Source organism: Sturnira hondurensis, unplaced genomic scaffold, assembly GCF_014824575.4.
Source record: "Sturnira hondurensis isolate 20B ecotype Veracruz unplaced genomic scaffold, ASM1482457v3 Scaffold0004152, whole genome shotgun sequence".
Taxonomy (NCBI): Eukaryota; Metazoa; Chordata; class Mammalia; order Chiroptera; family Phyllostomidae; genus Sturnira; species Sturnira hondurensis.
The window spans coordinates 1396721-1418423 of NW_028076783.1; the positions used below are offsets into that span (position 1 = coordinate 1396721).

General features: G+C 51.4%; 1 protein-coding gene across 4 annotated transcripts in view; it reads right to left on the minus strand.

Annotated features, from left to right (window-relative positions):
* Window positions 1–21703, minus strand: part of CYFIP2 (cytoplasmic FMR1 interacting protein 2) — a 107550-nt gene that overhangs the window by 69953 nt on the left and 15894 nt on the right. For all 4 annotated transcript variants that reach the window (XM_037044815.1, XM_037044811.1, XM_037044813.1 and 1 more), the window contains exons 3-11: window positions 20185–20274; window positions 16981–17058; window positions 15336–15437; window positions 12513–12694; window positions 10673–10769; window positions 8872–9000; window positions 5437–5541; window positions 3245–3336; window positions 1455–1572 (exon numbers count right to left, since the gene is read on the minus strand). In XM_037044815.1, the coding sequence (XP_036900710.1) occupies window positions 1455–1572; window positions 3245–3336; window positions 5437–5541; window positions 8872–9000; window positions 10673–10769; window positions 12513–12694; window positions 15336–15437; window positions 16981–17058; window positions 20185–20274 (993 nt within the window). The remainder of the gene's footprint in view (window positions 1–1454; window positions 1573–3244; window positions 3337–5436; window positions 5542–8871; window positions 9001–10672; window positions 10770–12512; window positions 12695–15335; window positions 15438–16980; window positions 17059–20184; window positions 20275–21703) is intronic.

Here is a 21703-nt window from a genome sequence, read left to right on the forward strand (position 1 = left end):
CATTTTTGTCCTTTCCATTACTGATGATTTCACTGTTTTAAATGGCCCCAAGCCTGGTTCTGAAGTTCTGTCCAGAAGACTAAGAAAGAAGCGCCTTTTGGAGAAAACGTGTTTCACATAAGCTTCCTTCAGGCATAAATGATAGTGCTGATGGCTGTGAGTTCACGTTAATGAGTCAACAGCATCTATTATTGCCTGAGGTGTCTTCAAACAGAAAAGCACATAAAATGGGGTTATGTGTTGATCAGAAGCTGAAAATGCTGTGACCAGAGACTCACAGGAACCTAACCCGGCATCTTCCCCGGAGCAACGGTTCAGCGTTGGTTCAGTGTTCACCACCACTTGCTAAAATGGAACTACTGCGAATAACGAGAACTGTCTGCATGTACACATATAAAGCATACAATTGAAAAAATAACTCTGAGCCAGGCTCATTCTGAGACCACACCGAAACTTGACAAGGAATAAAGGAGGCCCTGCCCCTAAAGTATGCCCGTAGTTTTAGCTCAGGGGATGGGCACGTATGGCCAAGAAAGTTTGTGCTGACCTTAGTGCACACCCACAGGCCTAAAGACCATACTTTCTGCGTCTGCCTGACCGTCTTCATTTCAAACATGTGGCCTCTCTGATAGAAGCCGGGTCCGAGTCTGGGTTTGAGAAGCATGCGCACCATGGCTGCCAGCCACATGGTGGAGCCAGTGAGCGGGCACGGGACAGACAGCGCGGTTGTCCAGGTGCACAAGGTAGCAAAAGGTTTCTTTCAATCAGGAGACCTGTGCCCCTGAACCAATACGTATACTTCTAAGGAGGGTTTGTAGGGAAAGAGGTCCAGAAGGAGATATATACCCAGACATGAATTATTGTTGGGGCGGGTTGGGAAGGTTTTACGTGACAGACATTCCCTCCTTTTGCATACTCTGTTTTTTCTGAGGTTAAGCATTTTCCCTGTCCCCAATTTTATTTTCTGGCTTGTTTAGTGACCGTTTGTTATTGTGCAGATTAAAATATTTAGATGGCGTTATGAGCACGAGTGTTCAGGACTCAGTTCCTGCTGTGATCTAGGGTGGAGATGGTTGGAACACGTGCAGATTAACAACCACTAACAATGACCTTTTGCTCTCTGCGGGGCCCAATGCATTTTCCACGCATCATAGTTTAATCCTCCCAACGAACCACTCTGGATACTCTTACCCACATCTTGAAGAGGAGGAAACTGAGGCACAGAGATGTTGACTACCTTGCGGTGGTGGTCAGCAGCAGGGTCAGCATCAAATCCAGGCCTGTGTGGCTCTAAAATCCATGCTCTTGGCCATTCTGCCCTCCTGCCCCTCTGCTGTGTATCCCCTCACTCCTGCTGTCCATCATCTCTGTGGCCATTCCTTTCCTGCCTGCTCCTTACCCCTCACCCCCGGGGGCCACACAGGCCTCCATCCCAGCAGCCAGAGCACGCTCACCTCACTGTTGCTGTAGCGAGCGAGTTCGGAGATGAAGCGGATGTGGTCATCTCGGATCTGAACCATCTGCTCGCAAATGTTGTACTGGGGGCTGATGCTGCTCTGGGTACAGGTCCACCTGGGCGGAAAATCACAGGGTCGGACAGGTCCTTGGGTCGGCACATGGTGGAACAGGCTCCTTCCGCTTACGTGTTGCTCCTGGGACCCAGCCAAGGTGGCTGGCTCCCCTGGGGGGAACCAAGAGGTAACCCAGACATGAGCAAGACAGCCTGTTCATCTCACACTGTGGTGCTCACAGGCTGAGTGGACCAGCCTTTCCTCCTCCTCCGAGACCCAATCACAGGCTTTTCCAGATACCTGCTCTCCATGTACTCACCAATCACACAGGCGAGAAGGGACTGGCAGCCCCTCTAAGGCTACAAAGGGCTGGAGTCCGTGCAAAAAAGCAAGATAGGTGACCTCCCAAAACCTGTCTACTGATGCCTGTGGTTGCAACTGGCTTTGGAGGGGCCTTTGGGGAGGAACTAAGGAAACTGAAAGGGACTGTGCTCTTCCCAACAGTGACCTTGTAATATGCAAGCAAGCCCAGCATGGTGAGCAATGCCACGGTCATTGTCTCTCTGTCTCCTTACCCCTCTTCTCCTTCCCTTATTTCTCAACTCTATTTTTGAAAGATGTCATTGGGAGAACCACCCTACATTAGAGAGGAAATGAATGAATGAAAATCTTCACTCTCCTTCCCCAAGAGAAAAAAGTCAGGCCCCTTTACCCTCGTCTATCATCCAGTGCTGGGTGGCCCGGTAGACAAATTAAAAGCACAGCCACCCAAGAAAGCAGATAAACATTTTTGCCAAGAATTTAATTTCAGAAAGAGCCCCGAAGTGGCCCTCATAAATACTCAGGATGGCAACATACTTCCTTATGCCTATACTCTGGCTTCCGTTTTATATCGAGTCACCAGCATAGGGGTGGGAACGAGACCATTCAGACCAGACACACACCCAACCAAGGCCACGTCACCATGGCTGACCAGCTTTAGGTGGTAGAGAATTCATGCAGAAAACGTGAGGAAATGGGTTCAGCATTCTCAGCTCTGTGCTTTTCCTGGAAAACCTTCCCATACACTGGCAGCCAGCAGGTTATAAAGAGGCTAACCCAGCTTCCTCTGGTGAGATTCAGTCACAGGGGCTCAAGGATGGTCACCCCTGACCCCTCCCTGCTTTCCCGTGGAAAGGTCAAGATCACTCAGCTTCGGAATGAGATGCCAGCGGAAAAAAAAAATCTAACAACCCCAGCGATAAAGGCTGTGGCTGGACGTCCCCCACCCCCATCGGGCACCAGCAGCCCCGAGTCCCCAGGATGGAGGTTCATAAAACGACCTAAGGTGAGGCCAGCGACCTTTCCACCCCTGGAACTGTCCACACCGCACACACCACGGTATACTTACTGCACAGACATGAAGCCTGAGGAGAGAATCGGGGTGATGTGAAGGGCGCCATCTTGCTGGCCCGACCACCTAGGGCCAGCTGCTCCTCCCCCTTTTCAAGGAGGGACTCCTGCTGTCCCACGGCGGCTGGGACAGAGAAGGGGCGTGGCTGTGCTCTGAGCCCTTTTGAGCCCCAGCAGCAAAGGGCAGGCACAAAAGGGCTCAGAGCCTCCTCCGCTGCTCCCCTCTGGAATCCGCCTGCCCAGGCCTCTGGGGAGGGAGGAGGGGCTGAAGCGGCCCCCCGACCCCCTGCCCAGGCGGGGCGTCCTCGCAGGAGCCGAGAGACATTATGGCAGGCACTCACTTGGACTTGTTCTCTTCATAGTGAGCACTGGTCTTAATGTATCTGGCCAGCTCTATCTGCATGTCGCCGAAAAGGGGTACCACCTGCAGCTGCTGAAAAGGAAGCAGACACAGGGCGTGAGACGCTGGGCGGGGACTGGGTGGCCACCTTCCCCCGGGGAGGCGGCCTCCGCGGGCCTCTGGGCTGACCCCTAGTTCCTGCTTCCGACAGCGCTTCCAGGGGAACCTGGAGTCAAAAAGAGCCTCAGCCAGCATACAGGTCCCCTTGCCTCTAACCAGCCATGTGTCCCAGCCACTCAGCCCAGAGGGACTTGTCCAAGGTCACACAGCAGGCAAGTAAAGGATGAGGACCGGATGGATGGCCTGCCTCCCAGGGCAGGGTCCTTTCTGCTCTCGTGGTCCTCGGATTAGATGATCCTCGGTGCTTGGAACTCTGACCTAGGAGTGAGTGCTTGGGTGTGGCTGGCTGCTGCGGTCTTCCCGAGAAGAAGTGGAAATCACACCACGTGACACCAGAGGGCAGACAAGTCCCATCTGAAGCCCAGGACAAACAGTGGGGTGGGGTGGGGGGGGGCACCATTTGCATTTACAGTCTGCCTCTGACGCCTAGGCACTTGGCCAAGCACTCCAAACTCAGGAGATTTTTAGGTCAGTGAAAGGACTCTGTATGACACCATAATGGTGGATACACGTCATTCTACACTTGTCAAAACCGACAGAATGCACAAGGTCAAGAGCAATGCCTAATGTAAACCATGGATGTTGGGGGACAAGGATGGGTTGATGGAAGACCATAAATGACAACAAATGCACCACTCCGGTGGGGAACACTGACAACGGGGGTGCTGTGCCTGAGTGGGAGGAGCAAGGCGTAAGGCAGATCTTTATACTTTTGGCTCAACTAAGCTGTGAACCTAAAATTGCCCTAAATAATAAAGTCTTTTAAACAACAACAAAAAATTGTATCTCAACGCACACAATAACCGTGGGAGGTCAGTACTATTTCATCCCCATTTCAGAGATGAAGAAGCCGAAGCTCAGACGGCACAGGTGACTCTTTCCCGAAGTCAGACCAGCTGGAAGTCAGGAGGCAGGGCTCTGACTCACCTAGAATAATCCCCCTGAACCCTCGAGGGGATCCTGTGAAGTGCACCCCTTAGCATTCACAGGAGGCTGGGGCACTCGGTCTCAGAAAGGTGCTGTGGCTTCCCCAAAGTTATCCGGCTAGTAAGAGGCAGCGTCGGACTATAGCCCAGTCTGGCCGAGGCAATGCCATATCCGTCCATCCGCCCGCCCCTCGTCACGCTGAGGTAGGCAGAGGCGGACTTTGCAAGGGTCTCCTGAGACAAGCCCTGTTTTCATTAGGGGCAGCTCCGGGGGAAAGTGGAAGTTCCAGCCTCAAAAAGCAGTCAAGGCACAGAATGCTTTTGGTGGCTCGTTTCCCCTCAACCTTGAGGAGCTGATGGCTTCCTGGTGTTCACCACGTCCCATCTGCAGGTTCTGCCTTGAAGGTTAAGCCTGGCTTTCCCGTGTCTGACCGCTGGGATCCCACCCCGTGCCTGCAGCGCCCAGTGCTAGAATCAACTGACAACATGGGATTCGGTCCCGAAGTAGGAACTCTCTTGGCGAACATCTCAAAGGCTTGGCTTGATTGCAGTGTGTTATCTGCAAAGATCTGGGGTGAGAAGCTGAAATCTCTGGGGCACCAGAACAGACCGAGTGCAGGGTGGATGCTCCGCAGCCTCTGCCCAGGGCCAGGGGCCAGCCACGGTGCTGCGGGTGGGCCAGGCGGCAGGCTGTGCCTTTGCAAATGCCCATCGGTTTAAAACCCAGTCTAATCCTTCTGCTTCTGTGAACTCTGATTTACACTGAAAAATAAAGCAGGCGCTCTCTTCTGGGATGTACCTTTCTTTATACGGCAGAGGATTTGGGGGAAGGGGAAAGCAGCGTGCAGACAGGATCGTTATGCCTCCCCGGCAAACCCCAGCCAAATCTTGAGACGTGAGCATGTTTGACACCCAGGGGGCCCCTTCCAGTATAGATTCCTGTACCAAGGGCAGCCGGAGGCCCTGCCGTTCTATTCTCTTCCTCCTCGGAGCTGCGGCCCAACCAATGAGCCCCATCGCTTGCTGACTAACCTCATTTCTTTCCCCTGAGACCATCCCTTGCCCCTGCCCAGCCCCAGGTGCTGACCTTAAAGAATTTATCAATTTTGCTGAGGTTGATTCTCTTCTTGGCGTCCAGTTTGTAAATGTTACTGACATTTCCATCCATCAGGTAGAGACCAAAACCCATTACCTGAGTGAGAAGGGGCAGAGCACAGAAGCCAGTCACATCAGATGGAAAAGTTTCAAGAAACTGAAAAAAAGTAGGTCTGTGCACATGTACATACCACACACACACACACACACACACACACGCATTCCCTGTGCTACACGTTCTATTACAAAACCCACTCGTGCCTTCAAATAAAGAAAGAACACACAGGTCTAACTTCAGCTTGAAATCTGATTTCTGCGAAGAGATGCAGATGACTCCTTAGTATAAGAATGTGGCGGCTACATTCTGAGTCCTAGCGAGGGGCCCGAGTCCAAGCTTAGGGCTTTCACAGGCATCGTCCTCAATTCTCACGACAGCCTTGCAAGTCAAGTTCCATACAGTAACCTTGTTCACAGATAAGGACTCGAAGACACAGAGAGGTCAGACAGCTTGCCGAGGTCACACAGCGAGAAAGCTGCAGAGACAGGATGCGAGCCCAGGCCTGTCCAGCGACACCACCACGTGCGCACCCGGGTCCTTCCCGAGAGAAAGGACCGGCCGCTGCTGCCACTGCTGTATCCCTGGGGCCCAGGGTATTGCAGGCATTTGAGAAACACTTGCCAAATGTTGAATGAATGTAAAACGATTTACCTCTTTCCCCCAGGAAACAATAATAATGTAAAGATTCCTGAGGAGCCGCTGGAGACTGTAATTTTAAAATAAGAATTTAAAATAAAATTTTTTTGCCTGGCAATACTTAATAAGCAGGTTGACAGATTCCTGATATTCCAGCCCAGTTGAGAGTTTCCTGAAGGCTGGCTTGATCTTTTAGTCAAACGTGCAAGGGAGCTTCCCTTGGCTCCCAGTTGCTATGTGACCACAGGCAAGTCACAACTGACACACAGGGAGTGAACTAGAGGACCGTTAAGGTCGCGCCCCCCTTAGTAGTCACATTGTGTGGTTCTGCGGGGTGAGTGCCAGACTTTTCTGTGAAGGGTGAACGGGGCCCCCTGATGGCATCTGTGTTCCCTGACCAACTGCAGAAACTAGAAACGGCAAAACAGTGTTGGGGCTGGGCTGCAGAGGCAGGACACTGAGGAGGAAGGTTAAGAAGCTGTGGTGGGTAAAGGTTAAAGGCAGGTGAGGGAGAAGGAAGGCCTGAGAATTTGATGGCAGCATCTAAGCATGTTTGTGGACTGGACACTGGTACCCTTGTTTGTGGAAGCAACAATTCTGGGGAGAGCTACAGCAATTGTCTGGGCACAGCAGCAGGGCTGAGAGAGGCCCCGTGGCTTCCCCCGGAGTTCTGACTGTGCAGAGGAAGCCAGAGGGCATGAGGCACAAAGCTGCACTGCCCTGCAAACTCCATCCAGGGGCTATAGAAATGTAAAGAAGGAAACACCAACAGGCCTGGGATGCTTAGAATAGCAGGAGAGAAAGAAAAATATAACCACCAGGAGAGTTTGACAGGTGAGATTTTGGGGAAGAAAGAGTCAAAAGGCGCTATGCTGTGTGTATTAAGCATATGAAGGTTGGCCCAGTAGCTCAGTTATATCAAGGCTGCAGGTTCAATCCCCAGTCCTAGCATAGAGAATCAACCAATGAATTCATAAATAAGTAGAACAACAAAACTGATGTATTTCCCCTGCTGCCTGCCTTTCTCTCTCTAAAAAATAAATTTAAAAAGAGTTCTTGCATTAAAAAAGGAGACTATGGAGGTTGTTCATTTCAGTGCTGTAGCTGTCGGAGAGAAATGAGAAACATGCGAGGCAGCCAACATCAGGACAATGGCTGAGAAAGCAGAGCTTACCCACCTGACGCTATTTAGCAGCTGCACACTATTCCAATACATGTATGAAAAGGGACAAAACTCACACACACATAACTCGTGTATCCTGCACATGTTGAAAATACATAAACAAACACAAATGGGAAGGAAATACACTAAAATGCTAAAAGGAAAGCATTGAACTTTCCTCTGGGCGGGAAGATGGTGAGAGATTAAAACTTCTTTTTGTCCTTCTCTGTATATTTCAGATTTTCCACAATCATAATTATAACTCGATAATTTAAAAATTAAACTTGTAAACTGATGGGTCAAATGTGATGATTTTGGCAAAACAGAGCAGATTTGCCTTCCTCCGAGTTAGTAGTTTCTCCTCCGGGAAGTCTGCCCTGCTGAGGGCATGCACACAAAGGCTGTGCTATAAGAGCGTTCAGTGCGGACTGGTAGACAGACACCCAACGAGAGGGGGATTCGTTAAATAACAATGGCCCCACACCATGGACTACTTGGCAGCCATTAAAAATTACACTGCAGAAATATCCTTCATGATGTCTGGCTTAAAGGGGAAAAAAAACAGCTTATAAAACATTATTGTAACAGGGTGCAGCGGAGGAGGAGGGGCATCCAAATGGGGATTTGTAATGGGGTCCAGAACTCAGGGTGTCCAGGAAATATTACAAATATATATATATATTTCAACCCATAATGTAACTGGGAGGCAACTCCCTCTGGGTACAGCATCTGCGTAAAAGCTTGCAGATGGCTGGCCACATGCCATGGGGCCACGCCTGCTCGGACCTACTATGGCCGCCCGGTAAAGCTGGAAGAATACGGGAGTGCTGGCAGGTGTAACTGATTGTGGGAGGAGTCGGAAATGGGGCCGCAGAAGAAGACTGGTGCTGGGGTTTAAACCCAGGCGCAGCAGCCGTGAGGGGCTTTTGGGGACCACGCAGATTTAGGGTGCTCCCTTTTTGCCACTGGCTTAGGAAGCAGGAGAGACTTTGCCTGGAAGAAAAGGGATGAAAAAATTCTTGCTGGTGGGCCACGAGAAAGTGCCACATGGTTTTGGATTAACTGGAAATCGCGGTGGTGACACAGCGGATGGTGCTGGAACCGAAAGGCTGCCCGAAGCACGGACTTCTACTTCTTCTCCTGAGATACGGTACCCCAGACTGGGCAAAAGGGAGAAGGAAGGACTTTGCGTTTGTGGGTATTCTAAAGGACTTTAGTATTTTTAATGAAGTCATTGAGTCATTACTCTAAGTCTATATAACTTTTTAAACAATCCCTTTCCTTTTCAGCAACCTCTGGCATTGAGAGAAGTCTTTCCCTGGTGGTTGGGCAAGGAGAATCTAGTATAGGGAGGGGGTGGGAGGGCACCCTGGAGCACAAGGGTGGGTCCATTTGGTAATAGTATATCATTCACCACCCACCCCCGGGTCTGTTCTGTAACATTATGTGCAGTAAGACCTATATCAATGTTTAAACAAGAAAAAATAAATACTGTTTTTTTAAAGTGATTTTCGGCAAGAAGGAGGTGAGAGCAATTCCAGGCCCCGCGGTGCAGACCACAGGGGTCGTACCTTGAGGAGCATGTGCTTCTCGCTGGGGGTCAGGTACATCTTGTTCTCGTAGTAGTCCACGCAGATGTTGACAATGTCCGCCAGCAGCTCCTCGTAGCCTGGGATCACTTCCAGTTGCTGATGGAGACACTACGCAGCAGCGCCCCCCTCTGGTTAGCCCTTCCCTCTCCTGTCCCCTCCTCACCGCCCCCCGCCCCCGGAATTGACAGTGTGTGCTCTGGCACCCGCCCCCCCCCCCCCCCCAGCTGACCACCGGGGGAGGGGCCGCATCCTCTCGATGGCCCTCAGTGGCTGGAGCTCCTTCACATCTCTCAGGGCAGCGAACTGGCTCCCCTCGGGGCCCTTTATTCTATTTCCTCGCAGTTTTAGTGGTTGGAAAGGACTTTCTGCGGCTGAACCGAAAAGCAGTTCAGCTTTACAGTAAAGGCCTGTGGTAACCTCTTTAGTTTAGGGCGTGCGGACTCTGCTGTGACATCTCCTCGGATGATGGGGGGTGACCCAGTCGGGGGGTGGGGAGAGCGGGCCTCTGGTCTCCCTCCTGGCAGGACCCAGGGGTACAGAAACACGTCTCCTGAGAGAAGGGCCCAGCCACAAGGGGCTGCGACTCCCAGAAAGACCCCCAGAGCCTCCAAGCTGACAGCCTTTTGCCTTTAACACAGAGCAGGGGCCCAGTGAAGGCGGAGGGCGGCATTCAGCCTGGGTCCTGCTGACATTCTTGCTGCTGCCTGTTTAGGCTGAACTGACAGACAAGCAAGACAGATTATGTTAAGCCAGACAGAGCGTGAGAGCCACAGCCGGGTGGGCGTGTCCCGGCCTAGCAGTAGAGGTGATAACAGCCACAGAGTCTGTGCCCTTTGTCAGGCTCTGCCTGGAGGGGGGGGGGCGGGGGGGGGTAGGNAGCAGTTCAGCTTTACAGTAAAGGCCTGTGGTAATCTCTTTAGTTTAGGGCGTGCGGACTCTGCCGTGACATCTCCTCGGATGATGGGGGGTGACCCAGTCGGGGTGGGGGGGAGAGCGGGCCTCTGGTCTCCCTCCTGGCAGGACCCAGGGGTACAGAAACACGTCTCCTGAGAGAAGGGCCCAGCCACAAGGGGCTGCGTCTCCCAGAAAGACCCCCAGAGCCTCCAAGCTGACAGCCTTTTGCCTTTAACACAGAGCAGGGGCCCAGTGAAGGCGGAGGGCGGCATTCAGCCTGGGTCCTGCTGACATTCTTGCTGCTGCCTGTTTAGGCTGAACTGACAGACAAGCAAGACAGATTATGTTAAGCCAGACAGAGCGTGAGAGCCACAGCCGGGTGGGCGTGTCCCGGCCTAGCAGTAGAGGTGATAACAGCCACAGAGTCTGTGCCCTTTGTCAGGCTCTGCCTGGAGGGGGGGGGGCGGGGGGGTGCAGGCTTTTTATTTAGTATCTCATTTACTTCGCACAATATTCTCATAATGTGCTCAAAAAAAGCCCCACTGAACACACGACAAAATGAGGCATAGGCCTTGCCCAAGGTCTCATAATGGGTCGGTGAAAGGTCCAGGGCTGGAAAACAGGCTGTTCACTTTGGTACTCGTGTTCTCAGCCTCCACTGACTGGGGGGCAGGATACTGGCTGAGAACGTTTGGGGGGAACAAAATCTGGAGAAGGTGAAGGTGTTGGCCAGCGGTTGGGAGGGGAGATTTAGGTCTGCAGGGAAATTCCTGAGCCGGGCAGTGGGCTGTGAGATCCGCACTGGGACCCTCCACGCAGGGGCCACCCAGCCTCTGGGCCCCGTCTGGGTCCCGGGGGCCAGAACGCACAGGGAGCGTGCCCTCACCTGGGTGATCCTGTTGTGGTTGGCCAGGAACATGGACAAGTTCTGCGACTCCTGGATAGACTGGGGGTCCGCCATCTTCCTCAGGAACTGGGCAGCCCTAGAACACGGGTGTCACAGAGAGGAATGCTCAAGTGCCACTGCCTAATAAGCAGGGCACCCGGGCTCCACTCCCACCTGACCCGGAGTTGCGCTGCTCGGGGGTCAATGAGCCCTGACATCACAGGTGGCTAATGTCAATGGGGAGTGTGTTCTGGAGTCATTTCATCTGGAGCTGTTTACACTCTTGTGGTAAGGGCACCTGAAATTCAGAGGCAAGGATGCCCTGAAGGTCAAACTCCAAGTTTAAGGGCAGCTAGCATCCCATCCACCAGCTGGAGGTGGTTAAGACGAAGCGAATTACGCACCCCTGGGCCTCGAGGTGACCCGCATGAAATGGCCAGGCGGTCATGGCGCAGAACCACACGCAGGAGGCACTGTTTTCGCTGTGCATTCCGTTCTTTACTTGGAAAGCCTCACTGTGTCTAAAGCAAGGCATTACACGGAAACCTGAAGTCTATTTACCCCATCGGGATTACAGGTGAGGGGATGGTGGGCGTGGGGAGCACACGCCGGACTTGAAGGGAGAAGGCTACAGTGGCCCGGACGTTCCTGAGCTAACCCAGGGGTGGACCAGCCTGACAGTCACAACTCAGATGAGACACCTGCCCCACTCACAACTCCAGCCAGCCCGCAGAGCACGTCAGTTGTGACCACGATGGAAGGAGCTGGGGAGACACTGGGGGCAGATATTAGCCTATGAGCCGTCTATGAATCTTTGTGACAGGTGCCATTTCTGAGTCAGGCTGGAGATGGGGTTCTGCCCGCCGGCACCCCCAGGTTTCACAGCGTACTCGGGAGGGTGACACACTGAGAATCAGTCTTCTGTCTGTTTTCTCCAGTTACCTGGGAGTCCCAGGACCATGCGGTCCAAGGCGGAAGGGCCCTCGTGTCAGGGACACAGAAAATCCCTCCCAAGAGCTTTATCCAGACAACATGGAGGAAATCTGTTGCTTTTGACTCCCCACCCCACTTTTGGGTGGCTGTCCCTTCATTTCTAGAGAGGAACTACCCCTTCCCCACTCCCAGTCCTTCTCTCTCGTGGGCTGACACTGACCCCGTGTGACACCACGGGCGAGCGAAGACCTGTCCAATCAGAGCCCCCTCCCGCCACAGTGATGGATGAAGGACCTACCTAGCACAGGACCAAGCTGGAGCAATGACAACCCTCCCTGGGACTTTTGCAAAAGTATTTGCAAGGAGGAGCAGCCTTTCCTTCCTGGGACGCTGCGGTGGCTATGCTGGCCCCGGAGAGGCCATCCCAGGGCCAAGCCTGCCTCAGAAGGAGCCCACAGGGAGGACAGGGGGGGTGAGAGGTGGAGGGAACTAGACCAACATCCTCTGAGTCCCCGGATCCAGGCACACGGGGGCTTCCCCGTTGTGGGAGCCAATCCATCCCTTCCTTCACAGAAGCAGTTTGAACTGGCTGTCTGATGTTGGCAGGAAAGGCTGCTGTGATCATTTTATGACGACCTGATGATGCTGTGCTACACGGGACAAGAGAGGACGCTGCTGCCCCACAGGCGGGGAGTGAGGATCTGATTCCATCTAGAGACAGAAAACCCGGCAAAAATGCAGTTCTCCCAGGAGGCAGCCCTGAGCCTCATTCCTCACACCACAGAACCAGGTCCTGGATGCTTGGGGAGTGGCTCTTTTGGTTCTGGAGAAGGAGCCTGTTCGTTGGGCTCCATCCTCTTCCTCCCCTGGGCCAGCTACCCAGGTAGTAGGCAGAGAGGGGACTGACCTCTTATAGGCAGAGTGGTCGTTCTTGACACTGCACTTCATATTCTTTAGCTCGTCCAGGACGGCGAACATGTTGATGAACTTGCCCAGGGTCAGGAGGTAGGCTTCGGAGACAAAGTCCTTCCTCCGTTCGGCGTGGCACAGCCGCTTCACCTCGCTACAGAACCGCTCGATGGCCTTGCGCTGCAGGGGCAAGCAGGGTGGGCCTAAGGATGGGGCAGTGGTTGGGGCAGCTCGCTGTGCTGTTAGGCGAGGAGCAGGATCGAGGCTCCCTTGGGGCCCTAGTCAGAAACTGGACATTTAGAGAAAGGCAAATCCACCAGGAAGTCTTCCTCAGAGGAAAAATCCAAAGCTGGGTTTTCAAGGGAAGCCTGGGACCTCCCTCCACAACCCCCAAGTGAGTCGAACCAATGCATTCATTAGTCACACCTTTGCAGAGAAATATCATGAGTTACTTGGTTCTGTATTCTAGCACCTAGGACAGTGTCAGGGACCAATATGGCAGTAGAGACCAAGAGTAAGACAAAAATTCAAATAAGGGGTTCATTCACCCAATAAATAGCATTTACTGAGGATTCACTGTGTACCAGGTACCATTCTAGGCACTGGAGTGAAAAAGGGAATGAAACTAGGGGGAAAAAATCTATCCTAACTGGCTTATATTTTAGTGAGGGAAGACTGAAAACAAACGTTACATACTACTTCTGCACATTACATTGTGATGTATCTATGGAGAAAAATAAAGCAGAGAGAGGGGGTGGGGAGGGCGGTTGCTTAGAGCTGGGGCAGACAGGGGTGTAACGGGTGATCAGTGAAGGGTGTGCGGTTTCTTTTGGGGGTGATGGAGATGGCATCAATTGACCCTGGTAATGGACACACAGCTCTGTGAACGTACCAAACACCACTGAATTGTCTACTTTACATGGGTGAATTACACGGTCTGTGAATTACAGCTCAGTAAATCTGTTACCAAAGAAAGCTACTGAGCAACAGTCACAAAGAACTAGGCTAAAGCAGTAATCCAAAGAGGAGAGAGCAGAAGCGGAGGAGAGAAGGAGAGAGAAATTACTCCTTTCAAGTGCGCTCCACTCCTCAGGGTGGGTCACCCATCCCACCTCCAGGAATTCCTCTCCTGCCAAGACCAGACGGGGCCATGCTCTCTCCTTCCAGAGTCCAAGTCCCCAAAATACTCTCTGTGATGATGGAAATGTCCTGAGTCTACAAAGCCTAATGTGAGCACCACTCCTCACATGTACCTACAGAGCACTCGATGGCTAGGACAACGAAGGAACTGGGTTTTAAATTTGATTTGATTTTAATGAATGTGAACAGCCACATGGGGGCAGTGGCTGCTGCCTGCACAGAGCAGTTCTAGCCGATCCCCAATCCCCCTTTCTCTTGCCAGGAGGCCCTCAGCTTAGCTCTTCATTGGTTTCTGGAGAGTTTTTCTCTCTTGGAGCTGCCTCCCTAAAAGAGATTTTAGGCTGCTTGAAGGCAGATCCATGATGCTAATAACAGCAGCATCGATGTGTTGAACCTACCCTGTAGCCAGGGCTCTACCTAGCTCTTTACCAACAAACTTCTTTCCTCCTCACCACGAACCGTGGTGAGGGATTATTTCCAGGGTGAGAAAACGGAAGGTGTCAGAGGTGCTAAATCACACACAGGCACCCAGTCACAGTGTGGCAGGACTTGGGCTCTGCCTCCGAAAGCCAGTGTTCCTGCCTGGGCTGCAAGCACCTCACCTTCCCAAACACCCCACCTCCCGCCCCCCAGAGGCCAGTGCAGAGCTGGGAAGACATTCGACCGGCGTCCTGGAGTCTGTATATGAAGCTCAGCTCTCCGTGGAGCCCGGGCAGGGGGGCAGGGCACGGTGTGTAACATGACTCCTGCTCTGGGGGGCCGGCTGGTCTTAAAGGGCCCAACCTGCATTCCTGAGCACCCTCCAACACACGCGTGATAACCAACCTGTTTGCGTTATTTTTCCTTTGCTACTTCCGTTTAACCAGCTTGCCCTTGGCGGTCTTTCCTCTTTCCCTCCTTTAAATAGTCACTCTTCCTGCCTTCCCAGGTGGTCTCCCTGCTGTCACCCCTGTCCCTCACCCCTCACATCTTTACTGCCCCCACCTTCCATCCCTTTCCCCCAAGGCAGCCAGATGTTGTAAAACCTCCAACCAGATTGCATCACTCAGAAACCTCCAGCGGCTTCTGTGGTGCTTGAACAGAATCCACGTATTCTTTTCACGTCCTGCTTCATGCTGTCTCTGGTTGGATCCCTGGCTACCTCTGCAGCCCACCTTTTACCATTCCCCCTTCTCACCCTGCCGCCTCCCTGGCTTCCTTCTGTTTCTGAAACCCATGAGGCTCTGTCAGGCCTCTGGGCCTTCCTTGGCTTTACAGGTCCTTCCACCCGAAACCCTCTTCCTGGGACCACCATTCGGCAGCCTTGCCCATCATGCCGACCCCAGTTCAAATGCCACCTCCTGAGAGGTCGTCCTTAGAGCCACACCAGGTCACAGACACCCTCTGGCCCGGAGATTTTTAAACTGTTATTTGATTCACGGCACATATTATGCCCTGAAAATGATTGTGTACTGTTTATTGTCAGTCCCTCCTCCTGCCCAGAGCACACCTGTATGCTCCCGAGGACGGAAATTACGTGCAGGGGGAGGGGCTTGTCCATTTGTTTGTGCCCCCCACCCAGGGCACTCGACAAGTATTTGCTGAGTGAATAAGCAACATGGCACAAACATCCAGACCCATGTGTCTACAAGAGTGGGGGACTTGCCAAATGTCCTGGTTCCAGATTCGCCCAACTCCTCACCTGAAAGTACATGAACTTCATGAGCTTGGTGACCTCTGGCTCCAGCACCTCCACTGTCTTCTCATAGATCTCCACTCGGTTGGGCTGCTCATTGCACTTCACCTGTGGGGAGAGTGGGTTTCAGGCATCCTGACTGGTGCACGCAGTCCTGCTTCATGCCCGTTGTCTTGTTAAAGGGCCCCTTTTCACTCTCAACTAGGATGATAAATGGCAAGGTCTCCCTAGTGAAGCGGGGCTGGGGCGGCCCTGTCTGATGGGTCTGGCTGGGGGAAAATGCCCCCCAGTCACTGGCTGCAGGAAAGAACCCAGGTGATCCCAAGAACAGAACCCTCCAGCTCTTCAGTCGGCTCTGCACTGTACCAGGAGCCATACACTAGTCTATGTTTACCTGCAAGTTTATCTGTAAGGTCCCCCTCCTGCAGCCGTTCCCCACCTCTGACCCCTGAGGGGTCCTGCCAGATTCTCAGCAGAGAAAAATGTTCCATCCACTGCTCTGGATGCACCTGGCCACACTCGGCCCCACCAAGAATCCCATGGTCTCTGCCCAGGGGTTCCAGCACATCAGTCACGTGGCAGATGTTTTCACAGCATGCACACCAGAGACAGCTAACAGGGTGACCGAAACTGTCACCCCGTGACAGTGAGAAACTGTCACCTATGACAAAGAGTGTATGGAGGGTAAGTACAAGGTCATTCTTCACACTGCTGTTCAGAAATCCTTAAAATAGGAGCAATAAGCTCAATAGCCACGAGTCGATGACTGAGTGGATAAAATCTGAGACACTCATTCAGTATCATTATGTAACTGCCACAAGGAATGAAACAGCCCCACGTCGACAAACACGCAGAGATTGCTGCCGTAAATTGACCATGAAAACTGGGACGGGGCGGGACGTGTGATGCAATCCCATTCCTGTTAAGCAAAACTGTGTGCTTCTGTGTCCACACATATCACAGACACAGAAAGTCCAAAACGGCGCAAAGTGAACCTTGGATGAGCAGCTAGCCCTGGGGGCCAGGAGCCGAGGAGGGGGAACGGCTGCCCCCTTTACACATCTGCGCCTCGTTGATTTCGTTAAACTGTGACTGGAGAATTGTATGACAGTTACCAGTATAATGAGGGTAACACATGGTCTGCCTGTGCCAATATACATACAGACAGGATGTTAATAAATGTCAACAATAAAGAATAAAGGGTAAACAAATCAAATGGCAGAACCAGAGAAAAAGCAACATGCTTTTGTCAACTTTACAAAATAATCATCATAGAAATATTCGTGATAGTCACTAAAAAAGACCCAGACGGACAGCAGCAGGGTGCCCACCGTGACCATGCTCTGTTGGCAGGTGGGTTTGGGTGGTGGCAGGGGGGCAGGGTGGGGATGTCTCGCTTCTTAATTTGTACCTTTCTGCAGTGGTTTGGGTAATATACCGCTAGCATTTACTGCTTTCCAAATAAAACAGATGGGACAAAACCTTTTTTAGGTTGGCGTCAGTTTTATGGGAAACTCTCCAAATGTCTTCTGTGAGCTGCCCCCCAACCCCCTACGTCGCTCCCTGCCACCTGGAGTTTTGAATGGAGGGGATGTGAAGGGTGGTGGCGCCCCCTGGAGGCCGGAGAGCCACCAGGTCAGGAGAGTCTCACCTGGGGGATGGCCCGGGAGCAGCTGCGCCAAGTGTACAGCATGACGGCATACTCGTGCCCTTCCTCCAGCATCTCATTCTGAAAAGCAAAGCATGCTCATCAGGGAAGAAGAGACTGCACTGGGGCCGCAAGCTTCTCAAGGGCCCCTGAGTCCTCACTACGCAGGTGGTCTGTGGACCAGCAGCGTCACCATCACCTGGGGGGCTTACTAGAAAGGCAGAGCCCCAGGCCACCACCTGGGCTTAGGGGCTCAGAATCTGCATTCAGTAACACTCCCAGGTGACTCGCCTTCCCAGGTGCGCAGTGAGTTCTCTGGGAAACACTGGTCTAAACTATCCTCATCAGACACCAAGGGCCCTGTGAGGAGGCCGCATTTTTCATAGACGGATGGCCACCTTATAAACAAAGAAGCAGATCTATTTGTTCCAAGAGCAAAAGTTGTCCCAGATATACTGTTAGCAAGAAAATAAACAAGCATGTACAGCAGTGTGTACAGCAGTTAGGCTAAAAAAGCCAAACAATGAGTAACAACGGTAAAGATATATGATTGGATATTGAAAGACATTTTGGTAGAATATGCACCAGGGTACGACTAGAAAGCTCTCCATGCAGCTGGATAAACAGGAGCATTTACTTTCCCTATCATATAGTACCATAATGTTTCCATTTTCTGTGGGACCTTATGTTGGTCTTTCCTAAGTAAGAAGATGATTAAAATCAATTTTTAAAATAATACAGAGGAGATAGCAAAACTCACAACACCATCAAAAGTGAATCAGAAAAAAAATGCAGTGATGCTAATGCATTTTTCACCTGGTAGATGATGCTGTGGAAAGAGCCCTGAGTCCTGGCTGGTGTGGCTCAGTGCATTGAGCGCTGGCCTATGAACCAAAGGGTCACCGGTTCGATCCCCAGTCAGGGCACATGCCTGGGTTGCAGGCCAGGTCCCCAGTAGGCGGTGCATGAGACACAACCACACATTGATGTTTCTTTCCTTCCCCTTCTCCCACCCTTCCCCTCTGTCTAAAAATAAATAAATAAAAATCTTTTTTAAAAATAAAAAGAAAGAGCCCTGAGCTCAGAGTCCAAATATCTGGGCTCAAATCTCAGCTTCATCATTCTCTGGCCTTCCATCCTTCAGGAAACCTCCGAACCTAAGATTCTCCATTTAGTGACAATGACAATAACCACCTCAGAGAATTTTATGAGAATTAAATGGAATACAAACACACACAGGCTACATAATCTGTCAAAGGGATGCAGAGTATTACTAGGAAAAAAATAGCCTGGCAGTTTCTCAAGACAATGAACACAGTCTCCAGCTAACCCCTCCATGACGGGCTGAGTTGTGTCCCTCTGAAACTCCTATGTTGAAGTCCGAACCCCGGGACCTCAGAATAGGACTATATCCGGTGGCAGGGCCTTTAAAGAGAGAGGTGATTGAGGTAAAATGGGCCTTGGGGAGGGCCCCAGTCCAGTCTGACTGGTGTCCTTTTAAGAAGAGGGAATTTGAACACACAGAGAGACACCATATGTGCATGCCCACAGAGGAAACACCACGTGAGAGCACGGTGAGGAGGTGGCCATCTGTGAGCCAAGGAGAGTGGCCTCCAGAGAAACCAACCTGCTGACCCCTTGGTAATGGACTTCTAGTCTGCAGCACTGTGAGAAAACACCTTGCTGTCATTGAAGCCACCGGCTGCTGTATCAAACGAATACAGCCTCTATGCACGGACCCTCCTCTAATTTTCCATGAACACCACAGTGAAACTCCTTATACATATCTTACATTCCAAACCCAGGCAGCCTTTGAAGTTTTATGCCTTTCTGCCTTTGCTCATGCTGGTTCCACTAGCTGGGACCACAGAGTTCAGCGGAGAGAGGTCAGGACTGGGGAGCAAAGTCCTGGATTCCAGCTGCAACCCTGTGACTTCCTAGTTGTGGGATCATGAGCAACTTGCTGATTAACTTCTCTAGGTCTCGGTTTTCTTATCCCCAAAGTGGGAGTAATGATCTCTTTGCAAGTTTCAGGGCTGTTATAAGGCTCCAGTGATAGTATGGGTGGACACGCCTTACACATTTTAAAGAATGTGTAGATCTATGGTTATAATGTAATGTGTGTGTATTCACATATGTTAAACACACATACAATACAAGCCACTTCCTTCATCAAGCTTTCTCTGACACTCTCAAGGCCCCTCCAAAAACAAAGCACTTTGTGCTTTCACTGTGTCATTCACCTTTAATTTTGGGCATTTTCATTTGTTTGCCAAGAGTAGCCTAGAGCCCAGGCTTTATAGTCACGTAGACCTGGGTTTAGCTGTCACTTGCCAGCAGCCGACTCCATGTAACTTAATTTTTCTGGACTTGGGTTTTCCCCATCCATAAAATGGGTATTGTAATAGAACCTTACCTCCCAGGGTTGAGGTGGGACGAAAAAGAGCATTTAAAGTATCTGCACAGAAAGGGTTTGATAAATGGTAAACCTGCCGATTTCCCACTGGCCTCACTGAGAATCCAGGCAGGCCCCTACCTCTCCTTGCACCTCCCTCCCCCCAGCATTCAGCACAGTCTCTGCAGGGTGCTGTGCACGTGGTTATTCAATGATCGGGCAGGGTCTGCTAAGACCAAGTTAGATTGTAGCTGAGACAGTGAGAAAGGTCCACAGAGCCGCAGGCACAGGCTCTGAACGAGGAACTTGGAATTCCTCCAGGTTCAATGCACCATGAGAATACAATCGTGAAAGCCCACGAGGGAAGGGGTGATCCCTCACAGATGGGTCAGACAACCCATCTGACCCGTGAGACAGCTGGCCCCGCGTGTGAACGATTGAGGTCACCAGCTTCTTTGAGTTGACAACCAATGTCATTCCAAAGTCACCTTTTGTTTTGCTTAGGACGACATTCACACACAGCCCATAATCTATAAAGTATAAAACCAGGCAGCATCTAATCCCATGTTAACCTGAAAGGGAAGTGAATGGTGGGGGTAAAGTTGAGCCCTCAAGGTGAGTAGGTTTTGCAAAGATGGAAGATATGGGGGACAGCATGACCCGAGACATTGAAGGGGGTGGGGAAGATGGGAGAATGGGCCTCTGGAGCTGGATCTGACTGAGGCCGGGAGTCCTCAGCATAGCTGAGCACATGCCCCTGGTGTGACAAGCTGCCCGCAGCCCCGCCCACCCTAGCAGTCACGGAGGCTTACCATGCTGGAGTGGACCGTGGCCTGCTCAATGTACCTTGCGATGCCTGTGACAAAGGCATTCCTGTCCTCGAAGTTTGTATCGAAGTTAGCCTGTGGGGATTGGAGGACGGGAACATTTGGTTATTGGAAAACAGGCCCAAGGTGGCTGGGTGCCCAGGGAACAAACTGTTGCCAACGCAGGCCACCAGTTCTCTGTGAAAAGCTATGTCCCCATCAGCCTGTCATTCCCCCCCCCCAAAACCCACTCTGAACCACACGATGCACGAGCTGCCTATAGACAGGGCCTACATCTGCGTCCCACCGGTTCACCTGGTGGGGCCCTGGAGTGAGTGCTTACTTACACTTTCCACACCTAAGAGCTGTTGAAAGTTAGATGTGCACAGCTTTCACCCAGCAGGTGCAAAAATGCTCACCCCAGGGTGCACATACATGTGTACAAGGGGCACAACGGCAGCATTTGTGTGATAGGAAAAGCTGGACACCAACCCAATGTCCACTAACAGTGAAAAGCTAAATAGACAATAGTATATCCACACGATGGACCTGGATATACTACATGGTGGTCAAATGCAATGTGGTAGCACTGTAGTGTTGTCAGAGAAAACATCTCTAATAAATTTTAAGTTAAAAACACCAAATCAGCCCCCCTGGCTGGTGTAGCTCAGTGGATTGAGCGCGGGCCTGCGAACCACATGATTGTGGTTTGATTCCCAGTCAGGGCACATGCCTGGGCTGCAGGCCAGTTCCCAGCAGGGGATGCATGAGAGGCAACCATACATTGATATTTCTCTCCCTCTCTCCTTCCCTTCCCAATTAAAGACAAATAAATAAAATCTTTTAAAAAAAACAAAAACCCCCACCAAATCACAGAGTAATATATATGTAATATGACACCCTTGTTATATTAAAAAATATATACATTTATATGGTAAAAAGGGACGTGTGGGGATCTATATACACAGACACATATAGACATAGTTACAGAAATTTTTATTATACTTTTCTGTACTACTTGCAATCAACAAGATATTTATACAATTAAAGTTTAATCTGGGTTAAAAAATGTGAATACACCAAGTTTATGAGTTGAGCCTCCAGGCATGTGTTTCGTAAATCTAACCATGAATGAAATGTAAAATATATTATGCATTTATGTTTAGCCTGAATTAGCAGTCCGAAAACTTTCAAAAGGTCATGCTCATCCTGCAGACCCAAACCAGGGGATAGCTGCAAGGAAGAAGCTGGCCTCACGATGCCCCGCCCCCTGTGCCCTGGCAATCGTGGGCTTTGACCCGCCCCATCATGGTTTAGCACGAGCTCACCCATCTTAGGCAAAAGCAAACAACTGTGACGGGCTTCCCTGGGCCATTAGCTGCCATGGGGAGTGGAAGAACTCTTCTCACATACATGAAGGAAAAGTAATTACCCAGGCAGGCTCTGGGGGGTTCTAAATTACAATATTTAATTCATGAGGTCGGAGCTGCCAGAGTCTTGGTTGGTGCTGCAGCAAGAACAGCCA